At 44.2% G+C, this 27,844-nt stretch overlaps 1 protein-coding gene across 3 annotated transcripts in view; it reads left to right on the plus strand.

The window, feature by feature from the left end:
- Window positions 1-27,844, plus strand: part of zfpm2a (zinc finger protein, FOG family member 2a) — a 198,515-nt gene that overhangs the window by 134,251 nt on the left and 36,420 nt on the right. For all 3 annotated transcript variants that reach the window (XM_066645304.1, XM_066645310.1, XM_066645317.1), the window contains one exon: window positions 3,083-3,194. In XM_066645304.1, coding sequence (XP_066501401.1) covers window positions 3,083-3,194 — 112 coding nt within the window. The remainder of the gene's footprint in view (window positions 1-3,082; window positions 3,195-27,844) is intronic.

Genomic DNA, 27,844 nt, shown 5'->3' on the forward strand with positions numbered 1-27,844 from the left:
CGGGTGATTGTCTGTGAGGAGTTTCTCCCCGTGTCCGCGTGGGTTTCCTCCGGGTGCTCCGGTTTCCTCCCACAGTCCAAAAACACACGTTGCAGGTGGATTGGCGACTCAAAAGTGTCCGTAGGTGTGAATGTGTGTGTGTCTGTGTTGCCCTGTGAAGGACTGGCGTCCCCTCCAGGGTGTATTCCCGCCTTGCGCCCAATGATTCCAGGTAGGCTCTGGACCCCCCGCGACCCTAAAAATTGGATAAGCGGTTACAGATAATGGATGGATGGATGATGCCCAATTGAAATCGAGCAGTTTATCCAGGAGATTTGATAAAGGATCACTGGGGAAGAGCATTGCCACAATCCTCTGTTCTAGACGCTCGAGTATATTTTGAGTACTCTACCGATGGAGTACAGATGTTAAGTACTCTCCCCATCCCCGTTGTGGGCTCTATTTCAGATTTAAGGGGGTTAGTATTCGTATTTGTGGTGTGAATTTGGAGAGATTCTGGCTTGGTTTGGCTTGGCTCGGCTCGTCTTCCAGACGTCTGCTTGGAGCGCACGATACGGAACACGCGCTTCACAGCGTTGTACATGCGTCGCTGAGGGGGTGTACGAGGCCTGCAAACAAATCACAGCAGCATATGGAATACTCAGGAGAGTCGAAGCGAGCGAGAGTAATGGCGTCTTAGGAGAGAAGGTCTCCTATGGTATGAGAGAGATAGAGATAGAGAGCATGGAGAAGGGCTCTCCAGCCCATTTTTTCTTAGCTAAACTATTTCTGCGGCACTCTAATGAAGGAGAGCCTGGGGGCTGACAAGTAATGGCCTAGAAAGACTGACATTTTCCCTGCCAGTAATAGGGTACTGTAACAGCAGTCCAGCCCCCTTCCCCTCACCCCCAACACACACACACACACACACACACACCAAAACAGAGTGAAGATATACTTCAGGCCCTCATTGCCCTTTGTAACGGGGGAAAATGCCATTTTAAAAAAGTACAAATTGAATAAAAATCAGGTGGAGAATAAATACAACAGCTCAGCCGCCGCACTGACCCCTCTCTCCATATTGGGCCGTTCGCTGAGCCCTAACCCTCTCCCTATCTCCCAGCTTTTGATTTATAGAAATAACTTAAAGCACCAGGTTTGACCCGGCGCCCGAGAAGAAAAATGACGTTGCCCATTCGGAATAATTTGCCGGCGCATTACCAAACGTAACCTCCGTCGGCCTTTGAAATGGATACTGATTCTTTAAATTCTTCCCCGGCCCCCTGTCCTTTTTTTTTTCTTTTTTCCTCGCAGGAAATAGTGAGATGGGGAGGGGGCGATAAGCAACGGGACAATGTGCCCAAAGTTCACCCGCAAAAACCTGCCTCTCCTCTGCCGCCCTTTCTCTCCCCACCTCACCCACAGCTATCTGCATTCCATTTGTAATTTTCCCAGGCAACCGAGATCAGGCAGCTAATCGAGGAGATCTGATACAGGATCACTGGGGAAGTGAATTCCCACAATCCCTGGCTTTGGACTTTTTGACTCTGGGAAGTATGTTGAGGAAGACAACCAGCAAGTCCCAAAACATCTCCACCCCTCAGCCCTGAGCCCCTAAATAAACCTCCTCCCGGGGTCTGGCTCTTTGTTTCCCCTCACTGTTATACCCTGGATAATTTACAATGTTCAAAATCAAGAATTACATTAATTTTATAGTACATTTACATTTCATAACTTAAAGCTTGGAAATGGCTTATTGGAACATGTCTGTGAGGATTTGATTGCATCTAACCTTGAGGACATTTGTGATGCCAGGTACCTAGTCGTGTAGTGTAAACTCTTCACCAACTCAAGCCTGAACGTGTCCCGTCAACAGCCAATGAGAACAGAGCACAGAAAGTAAACACAGGTGTGTTACAGGTGTAAACTGTAAATTTATGGAAAACTACAATACATTACACCAAATAACCTCAAATAACCTGTATTACCTGATAGAGAAAGAACAGTGAGCTATAGAACTCCCTGTTACAGCCTTTATTCTAATTTTCTATTCCACCTTAAATGACACAGGCCTGTGGCATGCGCTACGGGTACTGCTAATGTATGTGAACCATTTAAGGTGGAATTTTGCCTCAAGTATGTGCTGTTCTACTAATCTCCAGCACCTTCTGCAGCGTGTAGAGACTGACCAAGTCTTCACATCCATGACCCAAATACATTTTACTTGTTTTTTTCTTTGTGGATCTCCAACAAAAAGCAGCGCAAACGATAACCGCAGTGAGTTGTACGTCTGTGTTTGTGTGCGTCTCCTAGGAAACCCAGGTCTCTTGTTTAGTTTGGGAGCTTGGGGTCGTGTAGCGTGTTGTCCTCAGTCGTGTAGTGTGTGCCTGACGTTAGGCTCATGTGTTGATCAGTAATTTGCTACCTTAAAGAAGCTAATAAATAGTTCAGATTTTGATACAGAGTACTGTGCAAAAGTTTTAGACACCTGAGAAAATGAGATTTAAAAAGCTGTTTTTCAAAAACAAACAAAAATCTTTAATATTAGAATAAAAACAAACAAATACCATTGTTACAGAAAGTAGTGATGTTCCGTGTGCGAATGTGTTGCTTTAACAAGTCAGTCTGATCAAGAAGAACATCTGGAAACAACTTAGTTCTCTATATTCCTTCACAACACATCTACTACTTTAAAAAAAAAAAACAATAGGTGCTTGAGAATTTTTCATGGTCCCATAAGTGCATACAGACTCCTCATCGCAAAAGTAAACACATTTCAGTGAATGCCGTTATGTTTTAGTTTGCAAGTCAAGCAATTCCCTTGGATCTGTTTTCAAGTGTGAAAATCATAGCTGTAGTACGGGTAGAATTCTGATTAATGTAATATAATGTAACCCAGCTTTAGCAACTCACGTGAGACATGCTTTTTTTCAGACTCTTGGAGTTTTACAAAAAAAAAAAAGAGTTGATGTTTATAGCTTTACTCCAAGTTAAACGTATCTCTCACTTATTAATATGCTCCTTAATCACACTCAAAATAACTAAAAGCTTTGTGTGTGTGTGTGTGTGCGCGTGCATGTGTGTGTTATCTCTCTTCCTGCAGAAGACCAAGGCCCCCGTCCCGGTGGTTTTGAGCTCGGGCCCCAGGTGGCTGTTGGATGTGACTTGGCAGGGAGCGGAAGACAACAAAAACAACTGTGTGGTGTACAGCAAAGGTAAGCGTCTGGGTTTATCTCTTCTGCTCCACAACTCCACCCCACACACACACACATACACACACACACACACACAGCCCATGACACCCTGCATGCCCTCTCTCACTCCGAATCACTTTCTTTCTCCCTATCCTTTTCCCTTCATCCGTATTTAAAACATTTGTAATATTCTACCCAAAATCCAGCGCATATAAAGCTACACTGGAGCACCATCATCCACCTGCCTTTACTGGAAACTTTACAAATGCGGAGTGACATTTCTGTACGTGAAATGCCTGAAGGAAGTTGTGGATGATACACAGAGATGTTGACAAAGACACACACGTCATCCTCATGGAGACATCGTCAGATTTTAGCAGCTTTTAGGTCACATTTTGATTTAATATGATTGGCTCATCATATTCACCTGTAACTTAGCCACCGCCCCCCCATCCTTTCAATCCCCTGTGATGCTCCAAATAACCAAAGCTGATGTAACAGATCTGGGCTGTTTGCATTCTCCTCCAGGACTTTGAATTGTCCAGTGATGCCGTTTGAAAAACCAAGGGGGCGGCTGGCTTTGCATGTCTCAGAGGAAATGTGCAAATATTTGTCACTGTACAATGTAAAACAAAATATGTCTTCCATATTTAACCCATCTGCGGTAGTGAACACACACACACACTAGTGCATTAGGGGCAGTGAACACACACAGAGAGGCGGGCAGCCATCCCCAGCACTAGGGGAACATATGGGGGTTAAGTGCCTTTCACAGCAAATTCACCAGCGTTAGCTCCACACTTTTAGTGTTAAATGAACAGAGAGAGTGTTGAAGAGTGTTACGTTTTAACAGTTACAATGTTAATTTAACACAAATGGTGCTGATTCTCAGCTGTGGAACTAGTCATGGAAATCAAACCAGTGACCTTCCAGTCCTAAGCTCCCTTCTCCGACCATTAGGCCACGGAAATTGGAGGCAAGGTTAAGAAGCAGCTATTATTTTTGTAAAATACGAGTGAAATTTAACTTTCAGAATTCAGATTTCAGAATTCTGTCGTCGCACGTTTGAATATGTTTGATATGCGAAAGAACCAATCTGAAAATGTATTATTTGACCTACAGGAACATCTATAAATGCTTATCCCAACAATTGTCCATTTGTCAGTGACACCGCTGTAGTCTGTTTAACTCTTAGACGTGCTTTGACAACTGATGTTTGTTAATATAAGCCTTTAAGCCTGTTTATGATAGCGAAAAACATTTATGACGTCTGACGCCTGTTAGAATTAGGCTGCTTTAGTCAGTTTCATCCGAGAAAGTGTTATGACAACTGACGCTTGCTGGAGTGAACCTTTATAGATGTGTGTGTGGAGTTATGTCAGGTGTTGAAAGGCGTTTGCGGGTGTGATGCAGCCTTATGAACGATGACCTGCTGCAAAGTGTCGATTTCATTCAAATAAGACTTAAGTTGTGAACGCGGTGCGTTTATTGGTACGTCTCTAATTTTGCAGCCTTTTTACATATTATAAAAACATCTTTATAGCAGCGAGGCAGTATGACCCAGCCACGCTGTCAGAACTTAACAAAGCATCAGGGATGATATCCATGACCCCGCTGCCAACACACATTTATCTCATGGGCCACGTAGGCGGCTCGTGCTCACTCCTGCTTACGGAGCGCGGCACATTGACATTATGATTTCAAGGCCGCGCTTTTTAAGAATCCAGCTGCTAATTTGATGCTGATGGGTCGACTCCATTACGAGGCGCACGAACGAGTGAGTAAATACACGGGGACGGAGCTAAGGGAGAGGGGAGGGGTTTTTGAGGATTCCAAAGGACACAAGGATAGCTCTCATTTATCAGTTTCTGAAGCCATTACCCTCCTCCCTGAAAATGGAGTTTTCCTCTACCCTCAAAGTGAGCGAGAAGCCAAAGTGGGATTTGCAACCTCAGATTTCCAGCCTTTGCCAATTCTCATCTGCTAATCACTAGACTGCACTGGGGGAGTTATCCTCTTAACCGGCTACTTAACTTTGTGCTCTTTATCAAGCAAATCATTAAAGTTTTGATAAGCTGTTAAAGAAGATTATGCGCTGCTTTAAAATCACCTAATCTTTTTGCCAGGAGACTGAATATATGAAACAAAAAAAAGACTAATAACGGGATTTCGAGGGGCTGTTTTGTTAAGGCGCTATAATTTCTCCTCTGCCTTTTCGCATTCACTCGACCGGGAGGATGTGCTCAGGCTAGGGTCACTTTGTTTGCTGCGCTATGTAAACCCTGTCTGCCTGATGTATAACAGCAAGGACAGGAGGCTGTAGATTAACGTACAGCCATGTAGCGTGTTCTCCCTCGCTGTTACACAGTTCCTTCAAGAAGCAGGAATCCGTTTTAGCACCAAATGTAGCATTAAAAACAGCCAGAACGTGATTATTGAATTTTACATTTTATTCTACGAGTCTTGCCAAACCATCTTTCTTACCCTCTTCAAAAGTTACTTAGTATTCTGCAGTTCAGAGCCATAAGTAGCAACGACCTAGTGTTGCTTTAAGTTTAATTTATAGATGGATGTTACATTTGTGGGTGGCACGGTAGTGTCGCAGTCACACGGCTCCAGGGGCCTGGAGGTTGTGGGTTCGATACCCGCTCCGGGTGACTGTCTGTGAGGAGTAGGTGTGTTCTCCCTGTGTCCGCGTGGGTTTCCTCCGGGTGCTCCGGTTTCCTGCCACGGTCCAAAAACACAAGTTGGTAGGTGGATTGGTGACTCGAAAGTGTCCATAGGTGTGAATGTATGTGTGAGTGTGTGTGTGTTGCCCTGTGAAGGACTGGCGCCCCCTCCAGGGTGTATTCCTGCCTTGCGCCCAATGATTCCAGGTAGGCTCTGGACCCACCGCGACCCTGAACTGGATAAGCGGTTACAGATAATGAATGAATGAATGAATGTGTTACATTTTAATTCTACTCAAACATATTATTTCATTTATATATAAGCTATGAATTAATAGCTGCTATGTCACAAAAACAAAACACTATGCATTTAACCCATGCTTGGCAGTGAAAACACACATGCATGAATGATTAGGGACCGCCAACACTGACACCTGGAGAGGTAGCCACTCCCTCTGCTCCCAGGTAGCATGGCTCTTCTGCCATGGATGTTGATGGAGGAGAAAGCACTGTTTCTGAACCACCATTTGTCTCAACAGTCACACTAGGTGGTATCTTTACCTTAAAACCACAGCTTCAAATTGACTGTGATGCTCCAATGAGCTGTAATACAGGGAATAGAACCTCCGTTGTGGTTACTCTGGGCTCAGCACTGCAGAAACGACACTATGTATCACTTCCGATTAACCCTTTATTTCAGGAACCCGGGAGCAACAATATGAATTCTTACCTAAAGTTGCATTAATTGCTCTTTAGAGTGGGATCACTTTGTTGTTTATTTTTTTCTTGGTGTGATATTATTGGTCACACCTTTGTCTTTTTATTTCACACCTAAAGGATCAGAGAATAAGAAAGAGCCAGTAAAGAGCCATGGGTTGTAGACGTTTTACAGACTTTCCTCTTCCATTAAGAAAGAATGGAAGGTAGATTTCTTTTACAGTCTTTAGTTTACTCCAGTAACCATCATTTCCACTGAGTATAGCTTTAGATTTTACAGCTCCCACCTCTATCTGTATGTTCTGAAGTCGTCTGTAAAGCGTGTTTCCTGGAGGCTGTATGGATATAGCAGATATGTTGTAGTTGCAGCTTTTGTGCGCATAACCATGTGTCAAAGCAGTGTTTAGTGATACATCTCCAAGGCCATGTGGTTGGAAGTAGGGGATTATATGAAAAATGCACAGATATAGTGGTAATGAATGTATCCCAGCATCCTGTGTGGCATAATTCATTATCCAGAGCCCTTCTGGGGGAGTGTGATTCCCCTTTGGGCTGCCCCAAGCAAGCAGGACAGACTTCTGCCTATATTTAGAGCACCGGCTAATAACTACAGCAGACAGCACTATAGAGTCGGCTAGCCGGCTCCGCTCAGTTATTGGGTCACATTATGTTTGCAGGTAGTTTGTTACACTAAATTGGAACTTATGTCAAGAGCTTATGTCGCTGGCAGATGATAGATTGTCCTTTTTTTGCGGCGGCTCATAAATTAAACGCTCTGCTTTGGGCTTTGTTTGGTGATGTATGTTTTAGTGCATCCGAGAACTTCTTGCTGTTGCTTGTTATTATCTCTGAGGAGTTTTGAAGTGTGGAGTTTGTGTGTGTGTGTGTGTGTGTGTGTGTATGCACAGAAGTCAGTGTAATTTTACAGAGGTTGAAACATTTGTCCAGTCACGTTAGGATACGGCACATCAGGTTAGGACATCGTTTTCCAAGGTTCAAGTCACGGTTTTTATGTTCACAGCCCTGGATTTCCCACTTGATACTTTCCCTTTGAAATTATTATTGTCATTAATCTGGCAAACTGAAGCCACCCACACCTTTTTAGGAAACATCTTTTTAATACAATTTTAGAGGATGTTTTCTCCCCCGTAGCTAGCTCTCTGGTCTGTTTGCGCACTGGAAAATGTCTGGTGTTTACACGAAGCCCCGACTCGGTAAATGGGGAAGAAACGAAGTGTCTTGGATCGAAATGGGCCAGGCGTATTCTTTCTGTGCATCTCTGGGTCAGCCATGGCTGAGAAATGGCATCTGGAAACATTTGGAATGTGGAGAGATGTCCGAACGATCAAAATCAACGTTAGGGTTAGGATGTTGTTCTATTCCTGCGCCGTAGGTTGGTAATATTATTATTATTTCTGCTGTTTCAGGTGAATTACTTAAGGTGGAACTCCCAATTCAGGAGACCACTAGCTTTACATGGCATTAAAAGAAATGCATACAGAAAGTGCTAGAAAAGTAAACAGCTCATTTTCTGTGGCAGTTCAAACAGTGAATAAATATTGAAAGAGTTCAATTTGAACCACAAACGAGCTACACTCGTCTTCTTACTCAAACACTCCTTAAAAGATGCAGAGCTTTTCAAAGAAGAAAAACGTTCTCCAGAATTACCTACGTTGCCTTTTAGTGTAAATCCCATTGCCTGCCACAATAAAATAAATAAATAAATGAATAAAATCAAGGTAGGTGGATCTGTGCACAGCTGGGCGTGTGTGAGTGGCTGGGTGATGTGTGTGTGACGCCCTGCGATGTACTGGCACTCTGTCCAGAGTGTGTTCTTGGCCTGCGCATGATGATTTGGGCCAAATTCCAGCAGCAACTGCTGTGTCTGATCCTCTCGTACCAGCACAACACACACTAACACACCACCACCACCACCACCACGTTAGTGTCACTGCAGCGCTGAGAATGACCCACCGCCCGAATGATACCCAATTACTGAAGGACGAGGTGAAAGAGGGGTTAACAAAAGCCGTTTCTCAATACGTGTTCTTGTCTGTACTTGTGTTCTCGGAAAACGTCATCAGCCTCAGCCCAGGTTCCATTTAAAAGTCCACTTCTAGCCAAGTACAGTTCAACTACCCGGATGTGTTCTTGCTCCACCCGTGTTATTGAGGATGCACTGGGGCATGACTTCTGTAGACTTGCGAGAGTCAGATATCCCAGAATGCATTTCGCACCAACCTCAGCGCTATTAATTTTTTCATGCCGTGGAAATGGTGACTCATAGTACTCCGGCGTTCCATTTATATAACGACCACACCGTCCTCGGGAGTTTGTTCAAACTTGACGTACTTTGTATTGAGAAACAGCCAAGGTATGCAGAGCAACACATGGACTACAAGGTGTAATTGTAGAACTACAGAGTGCTCCTGTATGGTCAGTGGAGCTGAGAGAATGGACAGTGAGTGTACATACAAGGACAGTGTGTGTATGTGTGTGTCTGTGTGTGTGTGTGTGTATACAGAATATACAGACCACAGAAAATTAAATACACAAAGAACTGATTTGTGGTCATTTTGGGGAACCCAGAATCAAACCCAAATCATGAGGTGCCTATGTGAGGCCACCCTTATGTGATGCTCAGTGTAAAGCTTTAGGAGCTTTAGGATTAAACAGCTGACGGCTGGACATTCTGCTCTATCAGCACCACACAGTGTGAGAACAGCACTTTCTAAAAACTTACAGAAAGTTGTGATAGTGTCAGAAGTGTGTGGACGACTGTGTATCTGCACCTGGGCCGATGAATTAAATCAGCTGCTCTGTAGATCACAGTTTTGCTTTATACTGCAATAATCACTACACGTCTTCTGTGACAAACCTACAGACTGAATTCAAACAGGCTCTTCACCTCAACCAGCTTTAACCAACTAACTTTAAGCTTAGTCTGATCTCACTGTGGTGGAGTTTAGTTTTAATGGGACTACATCAGCTTGGCAGCTTATACAGCACCAGGGCAGGGTACGGTCAGGATTTCAAGTCATTACCAACCCTTGGAACAGTCAGGATGAGGTTCTGAACAAGCAGAGGCTGTAACACACCCAATAAATGATGGGAACTGACGGATAAAAAATAAAAGCTAGTTTTATTTTTGAGCTGATGTTAGACCATATTTTACATTCAGATCATTTTGTCTGCTAATAATCAGTTATTTTTTTAAAAACGGCATACGTGGGTGTATCTCTGTTCAGAGGTGTGTATGTGCCATAGTGTGCTTTTTTTGTATTAGAATGTGTGTGTGTGTGCGTGCCTGCCATAGCCCCGCGTGCTGTTTGTTTTACATTAGCCTCACAGTGTGGCTTCATCCAGCCAGCACTAAACCTCTCCACTTCATCGCCATAACTCATTATCCCCCAATCCACCTGCAAGTGCCACAATACCCTTCTGCACACTCCAGCAGCTTCTTTCAGCTCCTAGCCCTCCCCCTCCCCCTCGTACACACTCTCACACACACACACACACACACACACCCACACTCCTCACTGCACTCTCATTACACACAAGCCCTTCACTCAAACGAATGCTGCACCCAAACATGCTAACATAGCTAACAAGCATTGTAAACACCCTGTGCCGCAGACGCAGTCTCTGTTCTTCTAGGAAGGCTTTACACCAGGTGGGGATTTAATGGCATTTATCTGTGTCAGGTACCGGTGTGGGGTGGTTAGTTATGGATCACAGATATCACTCCAAACTAGGGCTGGGCAATTATTAAAAAAAAATCTACATTCATTCATTCATTATCTGTAACCCTTATCCAGTTCAGGGTCGCGGTGGGTCCAGAGCCTACCTGGAATCATTGGGCGCAAGGCGGGAATACACCCTGGAGGGGGCGCCAGTCCTTCACAGGGCAACACACACTCACACATTCACTCACACACTCACACCTACAGACACTTTTGAGTCGCCAATCCACCTACCAACGTGTGTTTTTGGACTGTGGGAGGAAACCAGAGCACCCGAAGGAAACCCATGTGGACACAGGGAGAACACACCACACTCCTCACAGACAGTCACCCGGAGGAAACCCATGTGGACACAGGGAGAACACACCACACTCCTCACAGACAGTCACCCGGAGGAAACCCACGCAGACACAGGGAGAACTACTTGAATTTGAGCTCATGTACAGCTGCGCTAGAGCATCCCATTATACTTAAGAATTTTCTGTGAAGAGTATGTTAGGTTTATATTGAGTGTACACATACGTATTAAATGTTTAGTAATAATAATAATAATAATGAAGTATTAATACGGTACATTCCTGATCACTAACATCGGAATCACCATCTTTATAAATTGTCGAAAGCAAAACTCACACACTTTTGGATACACTATAATCACCAAGAACAAACAAAAAGATGCACGTAAATAAATAAATTCTTCTCACTTGACATTTTTTGAAACTATATTTAGGTTATTTTTTATTTAATGTAAGGCCACCTGTCATTCAGCGCCACAATTACAATACAAATGTTTAAATGTGGTGACTCAAAAGTGTCCGTAGGTGTGAGTGAATGTGTGAGTGTGTGTGTGTTGCCCTGTGAAGGACCACCTCCAGGGTGTATTCCCGCCTTGCGCCCAATGATTCCAGGCTGGCTCTGGACCCACCGCGACCCTGAACTGGATAAGCGCTTACAGATAATGAATGAATGAATGAATGTTTGAATGTTTAACTGCAGTTATATGTTACACACACACACACACACACACACACACAAATGCTTTAGAACATATTTGAAAACCTAAACACCTTAAACCGCCTAAAGTCACTGTCGCCGAGGGGTGTCTACTAATGTTTGGACGTACAGTGCAGAGACGGGCCGATTGAAATGTAATGGCAGAGTTCATCTAAATAATCAAGTGTATTACATGAACATAATGTTCTACATCTGTGTCAGAACGGTATTACCACATTAAGTGCTCTCAAAAGTCGCCCAGCCAGATCCATTCATTCAACAAATCTCCACAATTAGTCCTTTTTACCACCGTCACCTGATATCACGGCTCTCGTGAGCGCGGACACAGACGGCGAATGTCCTACAAGGCTATTATTATTATGCAGAGGTCACCTAAAATTTTAGAGCGTAAGCCTCTTAGGCCGAGGCCGGTCAGATACAGCGAGTCAGAGGAGTCTGGGGTGGGGGGGGGGGGTGACAGTTTGCCTTTGTGCAAGTGCAAATTGACCAGTTGTAACGAGGGTGTTTTACATAAGCCCGTACACTGCAGGATTGGACTAATTCACCAAGCTTTTGTGCTCCTCTCCATCTGATTTTTACCTTTTTTTTTTTTTTTATACAGCTGACTGTAGATGTGCCTGAGTGACCCCTTTTTTCTTCACTCTTTAACTTCTCTTTGTTTGCACACATTTCCTGCAAATACAGTGATAAGCAGTAGGTGTAAATGACAGCACTGTGCTGTGATTGTTGATTTCAGTAGTGTACGCTATCACTACAGTAAGTGAATCTTAACACTACACTAGAGACACAGCTGTCAGTTCATTCAAAAAATTAATTAAAACATTTATTGTCTGTAACCGCTTATACAGTTGAGGGTCGCGGTGGGTTTGGAGCCTACCGCCTTCACAGGGCGACACACACTCACACTTATGAACACTTTTGAGTCGCCAATCCTCCTACCAACGTGTGTTTTTGGACCGTGGGAGGAAACCCACGCAGACACAGGGAGAACACACCACACTCCTCACAGACAGTCACCCGGAGGAAACCTACGCAGACACAGGGAGAACACACCACACTCCTCACAGACAGTCACCCGGAGCAGGACTTGAACCCACAACCTCCAGATCCCTGGATCTGTGTGACTGCGACACTACCTGCTGCCATTCTGAAAATTACGGTCATTTTACAGTGTTTTACTGTGGATATAGCCACAACGTGTGTCTCGTCTGAAATGTGCTTCTTTAGTTTTACAGTGACAGTGCTGCAAAACAAAACCTCATAACTTCATCTTCATCTTTTGTAACTGTGTCAACGCGACGAAGGTTGTGGTTCACCCAGAGTCTGCTCAGAATTTTTGGCAAGGCACACCCTGACTCACCCAGTTACTCTCTTTGTCTCTCTCTCGCTCTCTCTCTCTCTCTCACACACACTCTCTCTCACACACACCTCTGTGTGTAAGTCATTTCACACACTCAACCAGTCTCACACATACACCTGTGGACACATTCACCCAGTTATTCACACACATCTGTGAACACTCACTCAGTCATGCATAGACACCTATGGACATTTTCACATACTCACACAGTCACTCACACACACACACACACACACACACACACACATACACACACACACCTGTGGACACTTTCACACACTTACCCAGTCACTGACTCACACACACCTGCGGACACTTTCACACAGTCACACACACACACACACACACACCTGTGCACACTTTCACACACACACACATACACACCTGTGGACACTTTCACACACTCACCCAGTCACTGACTCACACACACACACCTGCGGACACTTTCACACACACACACACACATACACACCTGTGGACACTTTCACACACTCACCCAGTCACTGACTCACACACACATACACTCCTGTCGACACTTTCACACACTCACCCAGTCACTGACTCACACACACACACACCTGCGGACACTTTCACACAGTCACACACACACACACACCTGTGGACACTTTCACACACACACACATACACACCTGTGGACACTTTTACACACACACACACACACACACACCTGTGGACACTTTTACACACACACACACACCTGTGGACACTTTCACACACTCACACATACACACCTGTGGACACTTTTACACACTCGCACATACACACCTGTGGACAGTTTCACACACTCACACCGTCACTTACACACACACACACACCTGTGGACACTTTCCCACACTCACAATGTCACTCACACACACACACACACACACACCTGTGGACACTTTCACACACTCACACACACACACACACCTGTGGACACTTTCACACACTCACACACACACACATACACACACCTGTGGGCACTTTCACACACTCACCCCGTCACTCACACACACACACCTGTGGACACTTTCACACACTCACCCCGTCACTCACACACACACACCTACGGAAACTTTAACACACTCACACACATCTATTTTAGACCCTTCCTATTGGTGCAAATATCACAGCATTTTCACACAGAATCAAGGACATTTTCAAGACGTGAAAAGCTCAAATGCATAAATCATCTCATAGATTCCCTCCACTGCACTGAGAGATTGATGGGACACAAGCGACTGTTACGTGTTACGTGTTAGCTACATCAGCCTCTTAGCTCCAGAGCAAACCTAAAGAAGTCTTCTGTACTTTACAGTGCACTGACAGTGTAGCAAAACTGTGTAGATATTATTATTATAATTATTATTATTATTATTCATATATATCCGAGACCTTTTTGACATTCACTCGTGCTACCTTGACCCAAAGGCAGACCTCTGTCGTCAGGGGCTGTGTTTTTAAAGCAGTTAAAGCAACATTAATTGTTTTGACGCACATCTCCCCTTTGAGCATCATGGCGGCGGAGCGCGCGAGGAGGTGCCGGGCTCATTATCTCTTATCTGCCCAACGTAGGGAAATAGTGCCAGCGCATAATAACTAAACAAGCCAACACAATGTAAAAAATTCATTATCAGTGTATTAAAACTTAGTCGTACCCTAAAGGGGTCCCCCACCGCAGCGCCGTAATTATGTTTAATTAAAATACAACCGAGATCAACAGAATCGTTTTCATTAGGAAATTATTAATGATTCCGCCGCAACAATAATTGATTGTGCTGAGCTGGGCGATAAGTGCACACGGTCAGGGTGTACGGTGGGGGGGGGGGGTGTTGTTGTAAGCGGGGGAGAGAGGGAGAGAGAGAGAGAGAGAGTTTACATGTTTACACGAAAAACCAAGGGGCATTTTAGAGTTGCTGGTTCTTTAAGGACAAATTGGACACATCTGAGCCCTGTGTGAGACTTTACGAAGATCTCCTCTCAGACACAAGGGGAGATGTGAGAGCAGTGTCTGAGCAACGAGAGGCTTAATCTGATCTGGTTGTTTTCTAAGGGAAACTATATATACTATGATGATTTCATTCTTGTTTATTCTTTCCCATGGATCCTGAGTATCGGAGCTTGTGTAATGCTTCTCAGATTACACACACACACACACACACACACACACACACACAGTGGCTTGGTGTACGTACGTCTTCGGAGACCCCACGTGTTAAACCCTAAAGCACTTTCTACTCACACTGACTCTTAATTGCAGTCTCCCCAAACACTCTTTGCAGAAACACCTCCTACAGTCGGTAAGCTCTAAGCACGGAGCTCATTATGAAATCTCTAGGGTTCATTTGGGAAGGGTTAGTCTAGCTGAAACTTAAATTCTATTTCTAGCATTTTATAGCAATTGCAGTCAGAGTTAAATAACCTTGGGCTGGGCGATATATACTGAGCGCATTCCATTGTGTAGGCAGCATTTTAGGACTGTCCCATTCGGAAGGCAGCATAGCTCGTGTGCCAAATCACTGCTCTGAACTGTTCTGGAGGCAGCGCCACCTTCGAGGCAGAATGAATGGGATTGGTTACCAGGCAGAAGGTAGAGATGAACCTGATTGGTTAGCACGCAATAAACCACAAAGCTCTGCCTGGTTCCCTTTGTTTGCCCGCCCTGTGCCAGAAATGACTTTGGAACAAGTAAATGTGCAAAATAGTTATCTTTTTTAGTGCTTGAATGAGGTAGAGCTGGATGATAACGGCCAGAATTTATATCACGATATACTTCTGAATTTCAGTCAATACGATATCATTCCGATATCGATATAAACAATAAAAAAAAGCCACAGAAAAAAGGCCAAGAACTGAAAGAAACATGACATCACCATCAAACAACAGCGTATTGGCTTTGTCAATATAATATTTTTAAACTAAATTTAAAATTGAGTGCTGAACTGATGACAGCGCCCTGTAATGACCCTCAGTCAGTGACAGATGCTGTAAATATCGTGGGAGGGTGTGTGTGTGTGTGTGTGTGTGAGAGAGAGAGAGAGAGAGAGAGAGAGAGAGTGAGTGAGTGAACGTGTGTGTGAGAGAGAGTGAGTGAGTGTGTGTGTGTGTTTGTGTGTGAGTGAGTGTGTGGAGGGGGGTGAGTGTGTGTGTGTGTTTTGTGTGAGTGTGTGTTTGTGTGAGTTATGTGTAAGGGTGTGTGAGAGTGAGTGAATGAGTTTGTGTGTGTGATTGAGTGTCTTTGTGTGTGTTTGTGTGTGAGTGTATGTTTGTGTGAGAGAGTGATTTTATGTGTAAGCGTGTGAGAGAGAGAGTGTGTTTGTGTGAGTGAGTGAGTTTGTGTGTGAGAGAGAGAGAGAGAGAGTGTTTGTGAGTGAGTGAGTTTGTGTGTGTGTGTGTGAGAGAGAGTGTGTTTGTGTGAGTGAGTGAGTTTGTGTGTGTGTGTGTGTGTGAGAGAGAGTGTGTTTGTGTGAGTGAGTGAGTTTGAGTTTGTGTGTGTGTGTGAGAGAGAGAGTGTATGTTTGTGTGTGTGAGTGAGTGAGTTTGTGTGTGTGTGTGAGAGAGAGAGAGAGTGTGTGTTTGTGTGTGTGAGAGTGAGTGAGTTTGTGTGTGTGTGTGTGAGAGAGAGAGAGAGTGTGTTTGTGTGAGTGAGTGAGTTTGTGTTTGTGTGTGTGTGTGTGTGAGAGAGAGAGAGAGTGTGTGTTTGTGTGTGTGGCAATGAATGTGCAGCAGAAAACGTGTGTAACCAGTTAATTAAGATGGTGCATCCCTCAAACCCCCTACACACAGAAGAATACAGGCACACACACACACACACACTGTATCACACACACACCAGTCAGTTACACCCTCCCACTCACTGCATCACTAAGTCCTCACCTCGGTGACAGATGCACTAGCTAAGCAAATATCCCTGCGCTCCAAACAGAAAAGCGTTACATAAGCAGAAATGTAAAAACAATGCAGAACAAATACAATAGAGTTTTCAGAAAACCTCACAAATGGCCATTGTCCTGTTTTATTAATAGTTAACTCCTACTCCAGTCCTTTCATTCTCTTTTAATAAAGACCAACTTAAAACACCACTAGGGTGCTTCGTGTTTGGCCTTGAAGGGTCAGCGTCCGGCTGAGAGAAGTCAGGACAGACACAGGACACAACCCTGTTCTATAGTCTTAAAAAAACAAACCAAAGACGTTATAAAACATAAACAAATAAAAAAAAGGGCAGGTGAGGAAGCAGGATCCAGGAGCTAGAGGCTTTAACACCAGAGGACACAAGCCATACACTAAAACACAGAGCACAAAGGAACCGTTAAACACACACTGAGCTCACGAACGCAGGCGAACAAGCGGTGTCGGACTGATGAAGTTTCCACAGCTTACAAGCAGGAGGAGAACAAGGAACAGCTGAGAGTCATCTGTCACGTGGGGAGCGGTCACGCACTGATGAGGGGTGGAGCACCGGAGGAACAGGAGACCAAGACAAAACAGAAGCACATGGACAGAGAAGTGTGTGTGGACAGGAAACAGAGAAAGACAGAGGAATGAAAACATACAGATGATCATAACATACACCCTTCATTCTACACTCTCTCTCTCTCTCTCTCTCTGTATGTCAGTCACCCTTCTTTTCCAATGTGATTATGTAAAGATGATGTGGAGAAAGAAGCTATAATAATAGCAGTAGTAATAATAATAACAGCATTTTTTGTTGAATTCAATATGTTGGTTAAAGAAAAAAAAGTGACTTGTGTAAAAGTAATGAGAGAGAGAGAGAGAGAGAGAGAGAAAGAAATGTGTGTGTGTGTGTGAGAGAGAGAAGTGTGTAAAGCTTAAGCAGGCTTTGCCTGTGCTCGTGTCAGGCCAGCGCTGGGTCCTGCTGCTACCATTAATTATGATCCCATTGTGTAGCAGAGGGGCTAATAAGAGTGATGTACTGCACCCCAGCGGCATCCTAATCAGCTCTGTGAAGTACCTGCAACCTGGAGTGCCACAGAGTGTGTGCGCGTGTGTGTTTGTGTGTGGGCGTGATGATTTAACCCGGCATAATTATATAATCGATGGTGAGAAATGCCTGCGTATCGATTGGCAAAGACCAGATTGAGCTCCGTGTCAATGCTGGAGCAAGGCTTTTAAGCACTACCTTGCTCTCCGCTTTTCCATCAGAGCCTGGACACACACACACACACACGCACAGGCATGTATTTACACATTGGAAGGACATAAGGTCCATTATTTATGAGGCTTTATATATTTATAAGCATTATTTTTTAGCATTTCCAGACAGAAAGCATTTGTTTAGAAGAGGTTTTTTTTGCCATTTAAATATCAATCATTTTCTCACCCTAACGTTCATCCTAGGAACCAGAAAGAACTGTTTTTAGTAAAACCTTGTAGCTTTCGTACCAAAAATGAATCTTGAATTTCTTGAATTATTCGAATTTCTTGAATTTTTTTAGTCTGGTCTTCTTTATGAAACAAGGACCTTCGTGTCCTGGATGTTTATAAAAACCTGCACACATGAACACATACACACAGGAGCAAAAACAAACACACATTCATGTTGATTCTGCTATACTTGTGAGGACCTCCATTGAGGGGAAAAAAAGGAAAACAACTAATGTTGTGAGGGCCGTCAAAATAACTTCTGGTCTTTACAAACATATAAAAACATGCCCCCCTCCACACACACACACACACACACACACACACGCACAAAGCTACAGTTAACCTCTAATTGATCACTGAACTCTGAGTACTGTACATCAGTCCCTTCCTCAGCGTTTCAGCCTCTCACTCACCGTTAAATTTAACACTGCATTAGGACTGGAGGCCATTAGAGAAAATCTCTGTCGTCTCATTTCCTCACACTCTAATCTTTACATTTTAATTCTGTCTTGTGTACGCTCCACAATGTCTTACTTAGGATTTTAATGCTCCACACACACACACACACAATAACGTATTTAAAAACTGAGAGAGATAGAGAGAGAGAAAGAGATAAGCGACACTAAATCTGGAAATATCCTCCCACGTCTGAGCTAGTTTGGCCATTTCTGGCACATTCTGAGAGTATGGTATCTCCCTGCGTATTTTGGATTTCAGGATAAGTGGATTTAGATTCTTTTCGGGGTCCTCAGCCATCCCATAATGGAGCAGTTCTAATAAATAATTAATCGCCAAAAGGCTAATGTGATTATATGGTGTTTTAATGGTAGCTGGATCTCTGTGTGTATTTAGAGTATAAATAATTGATTAAGTGCGGCGGTCTTGTGTTATTTCTTGTCTCGGAGGCTGTACGGCATTGGTCTATATTTATATTATTCTATTAATCTCCTGTTTGTATTTAAACCTGTGGTTGGACACAGGGGGCCTCGCCGAGATTGGATTCTGGAATTCTCAGATCGGACTCGTGTCGAAACCCGAAGAAAGATTAGGTTCGTTTTAGAGATTTGTTAAAAACACACTGGATTGGACCGACTCTGACTCTGCTGGCTCCTGATTGGATAAGAGCGCTGCTCTAAGCTCTTGAGGCTTTTAAGTGGAACTGTTTATAAAAACAAACAAGTGCCAAAAAAAAGAAAAGGCTAAATATTAGAATATTATATTAAATATAGATATTACATATTTTTATATTAATATTATTAAACGAAGAAGGCTGAGTTTATAAGACTGCTGTAAGGGCGGCTGCAGGATAGCAGGCCTCCACTGACCTGTGTGTGTGTGTGTGTGTGTGTGTTTTCACTATACTTTCATGGTGGCTCTTCGCTTTCTTTAATGTAACCTCCCTACATTCTTCTCTCCAGTCACTCACTGGATGGTAGTATTGTTTTACAAAATCTTATGCCTTTGTTGTTGTTTGTTTTCTTTCTTTTATGCTGTCTTTTTAATGTTTTCCCTCAGTTTTATCACCAGATCAATCATGGTCAGTTTTCCCTGGGAGCTGAGTCTTCTATCACACAACTTTCCCGCCACGTAAACCGTCTAGTCACTCAAAAATCCGGTCACTCTATAGCCCCTTGACCACGGCCTTGCCCTGATAAGCCTGAATATAGTCTAACTCTGCTGAGGCCTTGTTGGGCTGGGGTGGGTTATTTGGTGAATAACACACACCTCTCATATTCATCTCCATTTTAATCCCATTGACACCGCCCCCCACCCCTGTCCCCCCAATCCAGAGAGAGAGAAATACAGAGAGAGATGCACAGTGAGAGCGAAAGAGACGCAGTCACGTCTCCAGCAGACCACAGGTATCGCCATCTGGCTGCTCTCCGTAGGCGGAACCATAAAGCGCCCATAACGTAGTCATAAACGTTACACGCTGGAGGTCATCAGGGTTTATTGAGTCCTGTGAAAGTTTACGATAAACTTATGCAGCTATTGATGAGAAAAACAATCAGCCAAAGGCATGTTATTAACATTTCTCTAATAACTTTCTTAATTGTGTGGAAACCTTCACAGTCCGGTGACACTGTTTGGAAGAAAATTGTCTTCAAGGGTAAAGGGGTCTCGTCTGTACCATATGGACAGTATGCATTTAAGCGTTCCTGCCCGGGCCTGGCATTGACCATCAAATCAACCAGTCACATTTCATTTATATAGTGCTTTTCACAAAAAGAGACTCGTCATAAAGCAGTTTTACAGAGATCCGGGTTCAAGTCCCCTTTGAGCAGGAGTGACAAGGAAAAGCTCCCTCAGAGCACGAGAAAGAAACCCTGAGAGGAGCCAAGACTCACAAGTGGGAACCCATCCTCCTCTGGTCCACACTGGAGAGCACGGCATATAAGAAAACAGCAGTAAAAACGAACTGGTAGGAATCACGAGTTCTAGGTAAAGTGAAGGTAAAATCGTTATGAGGCTATGGCACGGTGTCTCTTCAGGCTGTTCCATTTCATACGATGCTTGTCTGCGGATGAAGCACAAACAACACAAATGCAGTGGTCTGTAATGCCACGTTCTGAAGCAGGTAAAGTGTAAATTGTTCTAGTTAAAGGGACCCTCTACGATTGTGGGGAAGCGCTGTTCTCTCTGGTTTGTTTACATTCAGAAGCTCCACGTCTTTTAAGTTGGAAAAGTATGTTTGTTTGTTTAAACTGAAGTTTTTATTCACAGTTTGGATAAACACAGAAACTCGTTTGTAATTCGAGCTGTTTAGTTTTGTAGCACTTTTGGTCTGCGTTTACTTTCATGCAAGAGATCACTCAATCTTAAGTTTTATTACCATTTAAACACGGTTAGCAAAGAACATTTCTTGATGGAACATTTCTTCTATGGCATCACTAAAAGAACCTTTTCATCTTTGTTTTCAAGAGTGTAGCTCCAGTGGATGACGCTAGAGCCGCTAGAGGTCTCTTTTCCTGTCTGTCTTTCTGTCTCTCTCTCTCTCTCTCTCTCTCTCTCTCTGTGTGATGTCCACTCTTCCCGAGTTTGTTCACTCATATCTCAGGCCTAGAGTTTGATTTAAAGGCCGTAAGATGAAGCCCAACCCAGAGAAGACAAAAAATAATAAAAAAAATGGGTCGACAAATCAAACCACCATGAGGCACTCTCAAGGTTTCAGCTAAAACCTATTCAACTCAGAGAGAGAGAGAGAGAGAGAGCAGTGAAAAATATATATACACTCTATCCTGTCAGAGGGCTTTTGGCTTATCTTGAGTGACTGTCAAGGCCTGGAATATCAGGGAACAGACAGAAATATATAAAATTAATAAGCTGCTGGATGTTGTCGGGAGTTACGATGCTTCTATAAATCCTGGTTTGATCAGAGCGGACAAGGCTTAAATCCGGGGCTCCCTAACGCGCACAGCAAGTGTTTTTGGCCCCGGATTTTTCTTCGCCCAGCGAGATAGAAGCCCTTAGCTGGCAAAATAAGATTTATCATCCACCCCGCTCTCCTTTCATGACTGACAAATCAGAAAGAAAGCTTGCGAGGGACTTGGCAGCCATTACTACCTTTAATAGAAGGGCAACGGCTCAGCAAGGTGAAACCAGGGCCAAGAAGGAGGGGAAGAAACCCCAGAAAAGCCATGCAACAAAATAAAAGGAGGAAAAGAATAGAAAAGGAATTGCTACTGACTTATCAGTTGTACTCCCTGTGTCAGGTGAAAGGTCAAGCTTTTTTTCCCCCCTCTCCTCCTCCTTTTGGTTTGTTTGTTTCTCCGACCGGGAGGATGGATGCTATCTGTCCCGCCATCCAGAGCGCTCGGCAAGGGTAATATTTCATCTCCTGAATTAGGCAAGCACACCTTCCAGCCCTGTGTTTTGTTTTGTTTTTTTTTGTTCCCAGAAAGTCCAACACCTATTATGTTCATAGAGGTGCATGGTCTAACTGTAACAGAAGCCTTTCTTAGGGACTGTTCTGCATATAGGTGGGAAATGAAGAGGGTGTGGGTGTTTGCGCTGGTGTTGTTGGACATTTTGTTTTGTCCTGATTCGGTAATATCAGAGAAAAACAAAGAAAGAATGGTACCCAGTCACTTTACCAGTGTCGTGACTCAATAAAATGCTTTTTTATAAAAGCTACGCGTGAGTTATTTAGGCTGGGCTTAAGGTTTGGTTAAAGATTAAATTCTCATAAAATAGATACACAGAGCACCCACCATTTTTTTAATTTCCAGTCAAAACAACCATTGAATTTAAAGGGACACTATGTAATATTTCCCCTGCAAAGAATTGGCGCAGCCTCCAAGGTGTGTTCCCACCTTGCACCCAGTGATTCTGGGTAGGCTCCAAATGAATAAAAAAAATAAACTATGTAATATTTTTAACTTAAAATTACAGCTTTAAAATCGTGATGCTCCACTGAGCTGTAACCGGGAGACCACTGCCGGGTCAGCACTGCAGGCATTGCATTATGTATCTTATAAAGGACACTCACTCCCTCTCCCTGTTGATTTCAATACAGTGTTGTAAAAATGAATTACACTAGGGGGAGCCTCAGGAGATGAAAAAATAAAACAAAAACAAACAAAAAAAAAAAAAAAACAGATCTTACCTAGTGTTCCTTTAAGTTATGCATTTTTTCACAATATATTTCAGAAAAACAAACGAGGTCAAACAAGAGTCTATGAATGAATTAAAACAAAAATTGTGACTCTTCACAACTAAGTAAGACCTGACTCCACATCTGGAACCTAGAAGAAAATAAAAGAACACCTAACTCTCTGTACTCTCTGTGTTCGACCTGATCCAGGTCTTTCCGTCCCTCGCTCCACCAGGAGACGACATAAAAGCCTCTGCAAATCAAACAAGCTTGTGTTCTCAGGGCAGTGGCCTGGCCTCCCCAGAGCCCTAACCTCAACATCACTTACTGCGGTGGCTCCCAAACTTTATCTTCAGTGCCAAACTGAGAATGAGAATATTGTCGAGCCTCCAATCCAACTTACGTTTACATCCTATGCTTTTAGACTTTATGGACTTTATGTTAAACATTGGAATTCCTATAAATAGCATCGTCTTACTGGGGGGACAATAATTAAATGAATAAACAATGATTGCTGCTGTGTTTGGAAGTACTAGAGTTTTTAAATTATTAATACAGTGTGCTACAGTGTAGAGTGTACACACATTAGTCTCAGTGTGTGGGCACCTTATACACATATATATCCCATGGCCTCACATCCTGTTTTTAGAAATGAGTGTTTTTGTCTGTGTGTGTGTGTGTGTGTGTGTGTGTTTGCACTTCTCTCGGTGAGGCAGGTTGTCAGCAGCAGAGAAAATGACAACAGTGTCACTATAATAATGTTTGCTGGACCACATCAGAGAGCGATGCAATTCCAATTTGAGTGTGTACCGAGAGCAGGCCATGCTTTTTGAGCACGAGACTCAGCACAAATAGGGCCACGCAGCATCACTAACCTATTCACAACGCAGGGGAAAACATTTATTTCATTCATGTGTTTCAGAATGCAGCCTAATATGCCTCTGTGTGATAAAGGTGGAGAACAGATCAGGACTTTAAACCAGGAAACAGAGAGAGAGAGAGAGAGAGAGACACTAATTACACTATCCCCACTCTCTCCACAAGCACTTTCCAGGACGTAATTGAATTAGAGCGCTTGAAGAGCCGGGTTTGATGGCATGGCGAGGTTGGTGTATTTTTTTGCACCTGAGAGAGGCGTCCGGCGAGTTTTGCCCCGTGGCTCTTCGGCCATGAATTATTCAGACGGGGACCGGCTCCGCAAAGTGCTCACGAAAGGGGCTCGATTCTACTCGCCAGGGAAACAGATTAGTGGCGATTTTCTGCTCTCCGCGGACCAGTCCGAGGGTGAGGTTTCCTCTAAATCTACACAACCTCAGAGTACAACACTACATCACTTTAATTCCTTTAGAATTAACTCCTGTATGCGAAACAGTGTCTAAACACACGGTCATGTATTAGACAATCATAGTGATCATGGTGTCCCCAGTAAGCTATATAATATTACATATAGACACATACAGTAATGTTTAAAAGGCATTATCCCAGTACAGAACTGGGATCGCCCTTTATTTATTTAATTTCAAAACTCAAAAAAAGCCTGTTTGGGCAGCATGGTGGCGCAGCAGGTAGGTGTCGCAGTAACACGGCTCCAGGGACCTGGAGGTTGTGGGTTCGATTCCCGCTCCGGGTGACTGTCTGTGAAGAGTGTGGTGTGTTCTCTCCCTGTGTCTGCGTGGGTTTCCTCTGGGTGACTGTCTTTGAGGAGTGTGGTGTGTTCTCTCTCTGTGTCTGCGTGGGTTTCCTCCAGGTAACTGTCTGTGAGGAGTGTGGTGTGTTCTCTCTCTGTGTCTGTGTGGGTTTCCTCCAGGTAACTGTCTGTGAGGAGTGTGGTGTGTTCTCTCTCTGTGTCTGTGTGGGTTTCCTCCGGGTGACTGTCTGTGAGGAGTGTGGTGTGTTCTCCCTGTGTCTGTGTGGGTTTCCTCCAGGTAACTGTCTGTGAGGAGTGTGGTGTGTTCTCTCTCTGTGTCTGTGTGGGTTTTCTCTGGGTGACTGTCTGTGAGGAGTTTGGTGTGTTCTCCGTGTCTGCGTGGGTTTCCTCCGGGTGACTGTCTGTGAGGAGTTTGGTGTGTTCTCCCTGTGTCTGTGTGGGTTTCCTCCGGGTGACTGTCTGTGAGGAGTGTGGTGTGTTCTCCCTGTGTCTGTGTGGGTTTCCTCCGGGTGACTGTCTGTGAGGAGTTTGGTGTGTTCTCGCTGTGTCTGTGTGGGTTTCCTCCGGGTGACTGTCTGTGAGGAGTTTGGTGTGTTCTCCCTGTGTCTGTGTGGGTTTCCTCCGGGTGACTGTCTGTGAGGAGTTTGGTGTGTTCTCCCTGTGTCTGTGTGGGTTTCCTCCGGGTGACTGTCTGTGAGGGGTGTGGTGTGTTCTCCCTGTGTCTGCGTGGGTTTCCTCCGGGTGACTGTCTGTGAGGGGTGTGGTGTGTTCTCCCTGTGTCTGCGTGGGTTTCCTCCGGGTGACTGTCTGTGAGGGGTGTGGTGTGTTCTCCCTGTGTCTGCGTGGGTTTCCTCCGGGTGACTGTCTGTGAGGAGTGTGGTGTGTTCTCCCTGTGTCCCAAGCTTAACGTCACTGAATGTGTTTGGGAAATGCAACCAACTTCCAAGACTGAACTTTGAAGGTGTGGAAGAATATTTCTGGAGATTTCCCTGAAGATGTGAAAGCAAGCCGGTCCAAACCAAGCATCGAAGCTGTAGTAAAGCCAAGGGTGGACAGAATGAAAGCAGAAAAAAATAATGAATAACTTAATTAATGTTTTTAAGTAAATGAAAGAATGTGGTCTCTGACTTTAGCACGGGGGAAAAAAGGCAAAAACAAATGTGTGCGTGTGTGTTTGAGTTTAACCTGACCTTCACCCCAGTCTGTATCAGTGTGAGCACATCTGAGCCTGCTGACCCATCCCAGGACGGGCAGGAGAGGAAACTGTGTAGACGTGAAGGAGGGCTGTTGGGCTTTGTGCCCAGTCTGGGAGTGTGTATGTGTGTGTTTCAGTTATCACAGAGTGTCATGGAACGCCTACTGGTTATGCAGAGAGAGTTCAAAGCTGCTCCTAAATTCCAGGGCAAGAGAGGAGGGAAAAACACCCCCCCCCCCCCCGAATACACACACACACACACACACCCTCCTTGATAAGAATGACAAGCTGAAGTGGGAAGCCCACTCCTTTGGCACAGTCTAAGACCCTCTGCTGAATCTGCTCCCCTCTCTTCGTCCAAAAATAATAGTCCTGATTCCATCGCAGAGATTTAGAGGATGTTTGAAAATCCACGGCTCTTATCTGTGTGTGGGGAAGGCAGTTGGGCTTGAATTAGATAACACCTTATCCATTATAATAAAAACCCTGGGTAATTGTCGTATTTTTCAGTGTCATCAGTTTGGCCCTAACTTTATATATATATTTTCCATCTTATCTCCATTTTATGCTATGTCTACATTAAAGGAGCCATGCTTTCAGTGGGATTATTCACTAAATCATGATAAATGTATGATGAATGAATATTATTTCATGGTGGTTAAGCATGGATTTGGAAGAGGAAATAAGAACTTTTCCTCTCTGCAGTGTCTGGGTCCAGGGATCGGGTATTTCACATTCAGAGCCATGGGGCCAGTCACGTGATCGTATTTTTTTATTGGTGTATGAATGATATGCATAAAGCATGTCACCTGTCATAATTCCACTCTACAACTGATTTGTGACTATATTTGTTTTGTTCAATGATGAAATCGCAGTTTTGTTTGAACTTCAGTGTTTCAAATGAATTACAGTGGAGTTTGGAATCAGTGGTGTATAGTAACCTCACCGTGAGTCCCGAGACCACCTGAAGTCACTTGGCGCATGGCAGGAACACACTCTAGACAAGGCACCAGTTCATTCCACGACATCAAACACTAACGCATATGGACGTTTTCAAATAGCCAGTCCACCTACCGACGTGTGTTTGGACTGTGGGTGGAGCACCTGGAGGAAACCCACACAGACAGAAGGAGGATGCGCTCCTCACAGAAGCCAGGATCCTGGAGCTGTGTGGAAGCGGCTTTATCTGTAGGACCACTGTGTCGACCACTACACCGTATGTGTTATTCATTTACATTTGCGACCCTTGGCAGATTCTCTAATATGACTTTAATCATGTAACAATCAGAATCCTGCATTAGGAGTCTTGCCCAAGGACACTGCTGGTATAGTGTTGTTTTGTTGCCTGTGCTGGGAATCAAACCTTAGCCAGTTTGGGAAAGGCAGCGAGTTAGATTGCACGCTCTGGGTCCTTCGGTGGGTGAATTCCATTCCCTAATTTTACCCCTACCCCTTCAGCAGCGCTGCCAGTCTGCAGTGATATCAGAAAAAGTGCTGCTTGATTTTAACATAAAACACTGGATAAACGAAAAACATAACGACATTTGTGACTTTCTTTGTTCGCTTGTGAGGGAGATTCACAAGGAATTTATAGCCCTTCAGGTGTGCCCGGTTTCAAGGTGTAAATACCCCCTCCCTTAGCCCTTCCTCTCTTTCTCAATGAGAATAGTAGGGCTAAGCTGTGACATGGGATTCACCCGTTGAGTTTCAATGGGTCCATTGGGCTAGGTTTGGTTTTTGAGGTCAGCCGTAGTGCCAGCGTTAGAGTCACTGTGTGCAAGCAATCAAGTAGCACCCCCAAGGCAAAGGTATTGCTTAAAAATATGTATTCTCTCACTGCCTATTTTGGACAGCCTACCTTAGTATTACTACCTTCGTCATTTCTCCTAGATCAGGGCTTTTCTGAGATGACAGGACGTCTGACCAGTAACAGTTTACAGAAAAGACAGGTCTTGTTTGTAAGACACGTTGCCTTAGTGCACTCTTCCGCACAGTGCCCCCCAGCTTTCCCTCAAGAACAGACATCATGGCTCTGTCTCACCTGATTAAAGCTTAAGCTGACACAGGAGACCCCTCTCCCCGCACAGGAGACCATTTGATTATATTTACCTTTAATTGCCAGAGGGCCCACTCTCCTCCAATTAGCTAACATTAGCCATTAAAAGCTGTGTTTACACACAGCAATCAAGGGCAATGAGTACCCCTCTCGCTACCACATCCCCTCCCATCACTTCACTTAGGCAGATAAATAAATCACAAAGTTTGTTTTCTCTCCTCTCTTCTCCAAAAGATGGCCTGCTTTGTCTTTGTAGAGACAGAGGAGAGGCCAAAGCCTCCAAAGTGGGA

The sequence above is a fragment of the Hoplias malabaricus genome, chromosome 1, assembly GCF_029633855.1.
Source record: "Hoplias malabaricus isolate fHopMal1 chromosome 1, fHopMal1.hap1, whole genome shotgun sequence".
Lineage (NCBI taxonomy): Eukaryota > Metazoa > Chordata > Actinopteri > Characiformes > Erythrinidae > Hoplias > Hoplias malabaricus.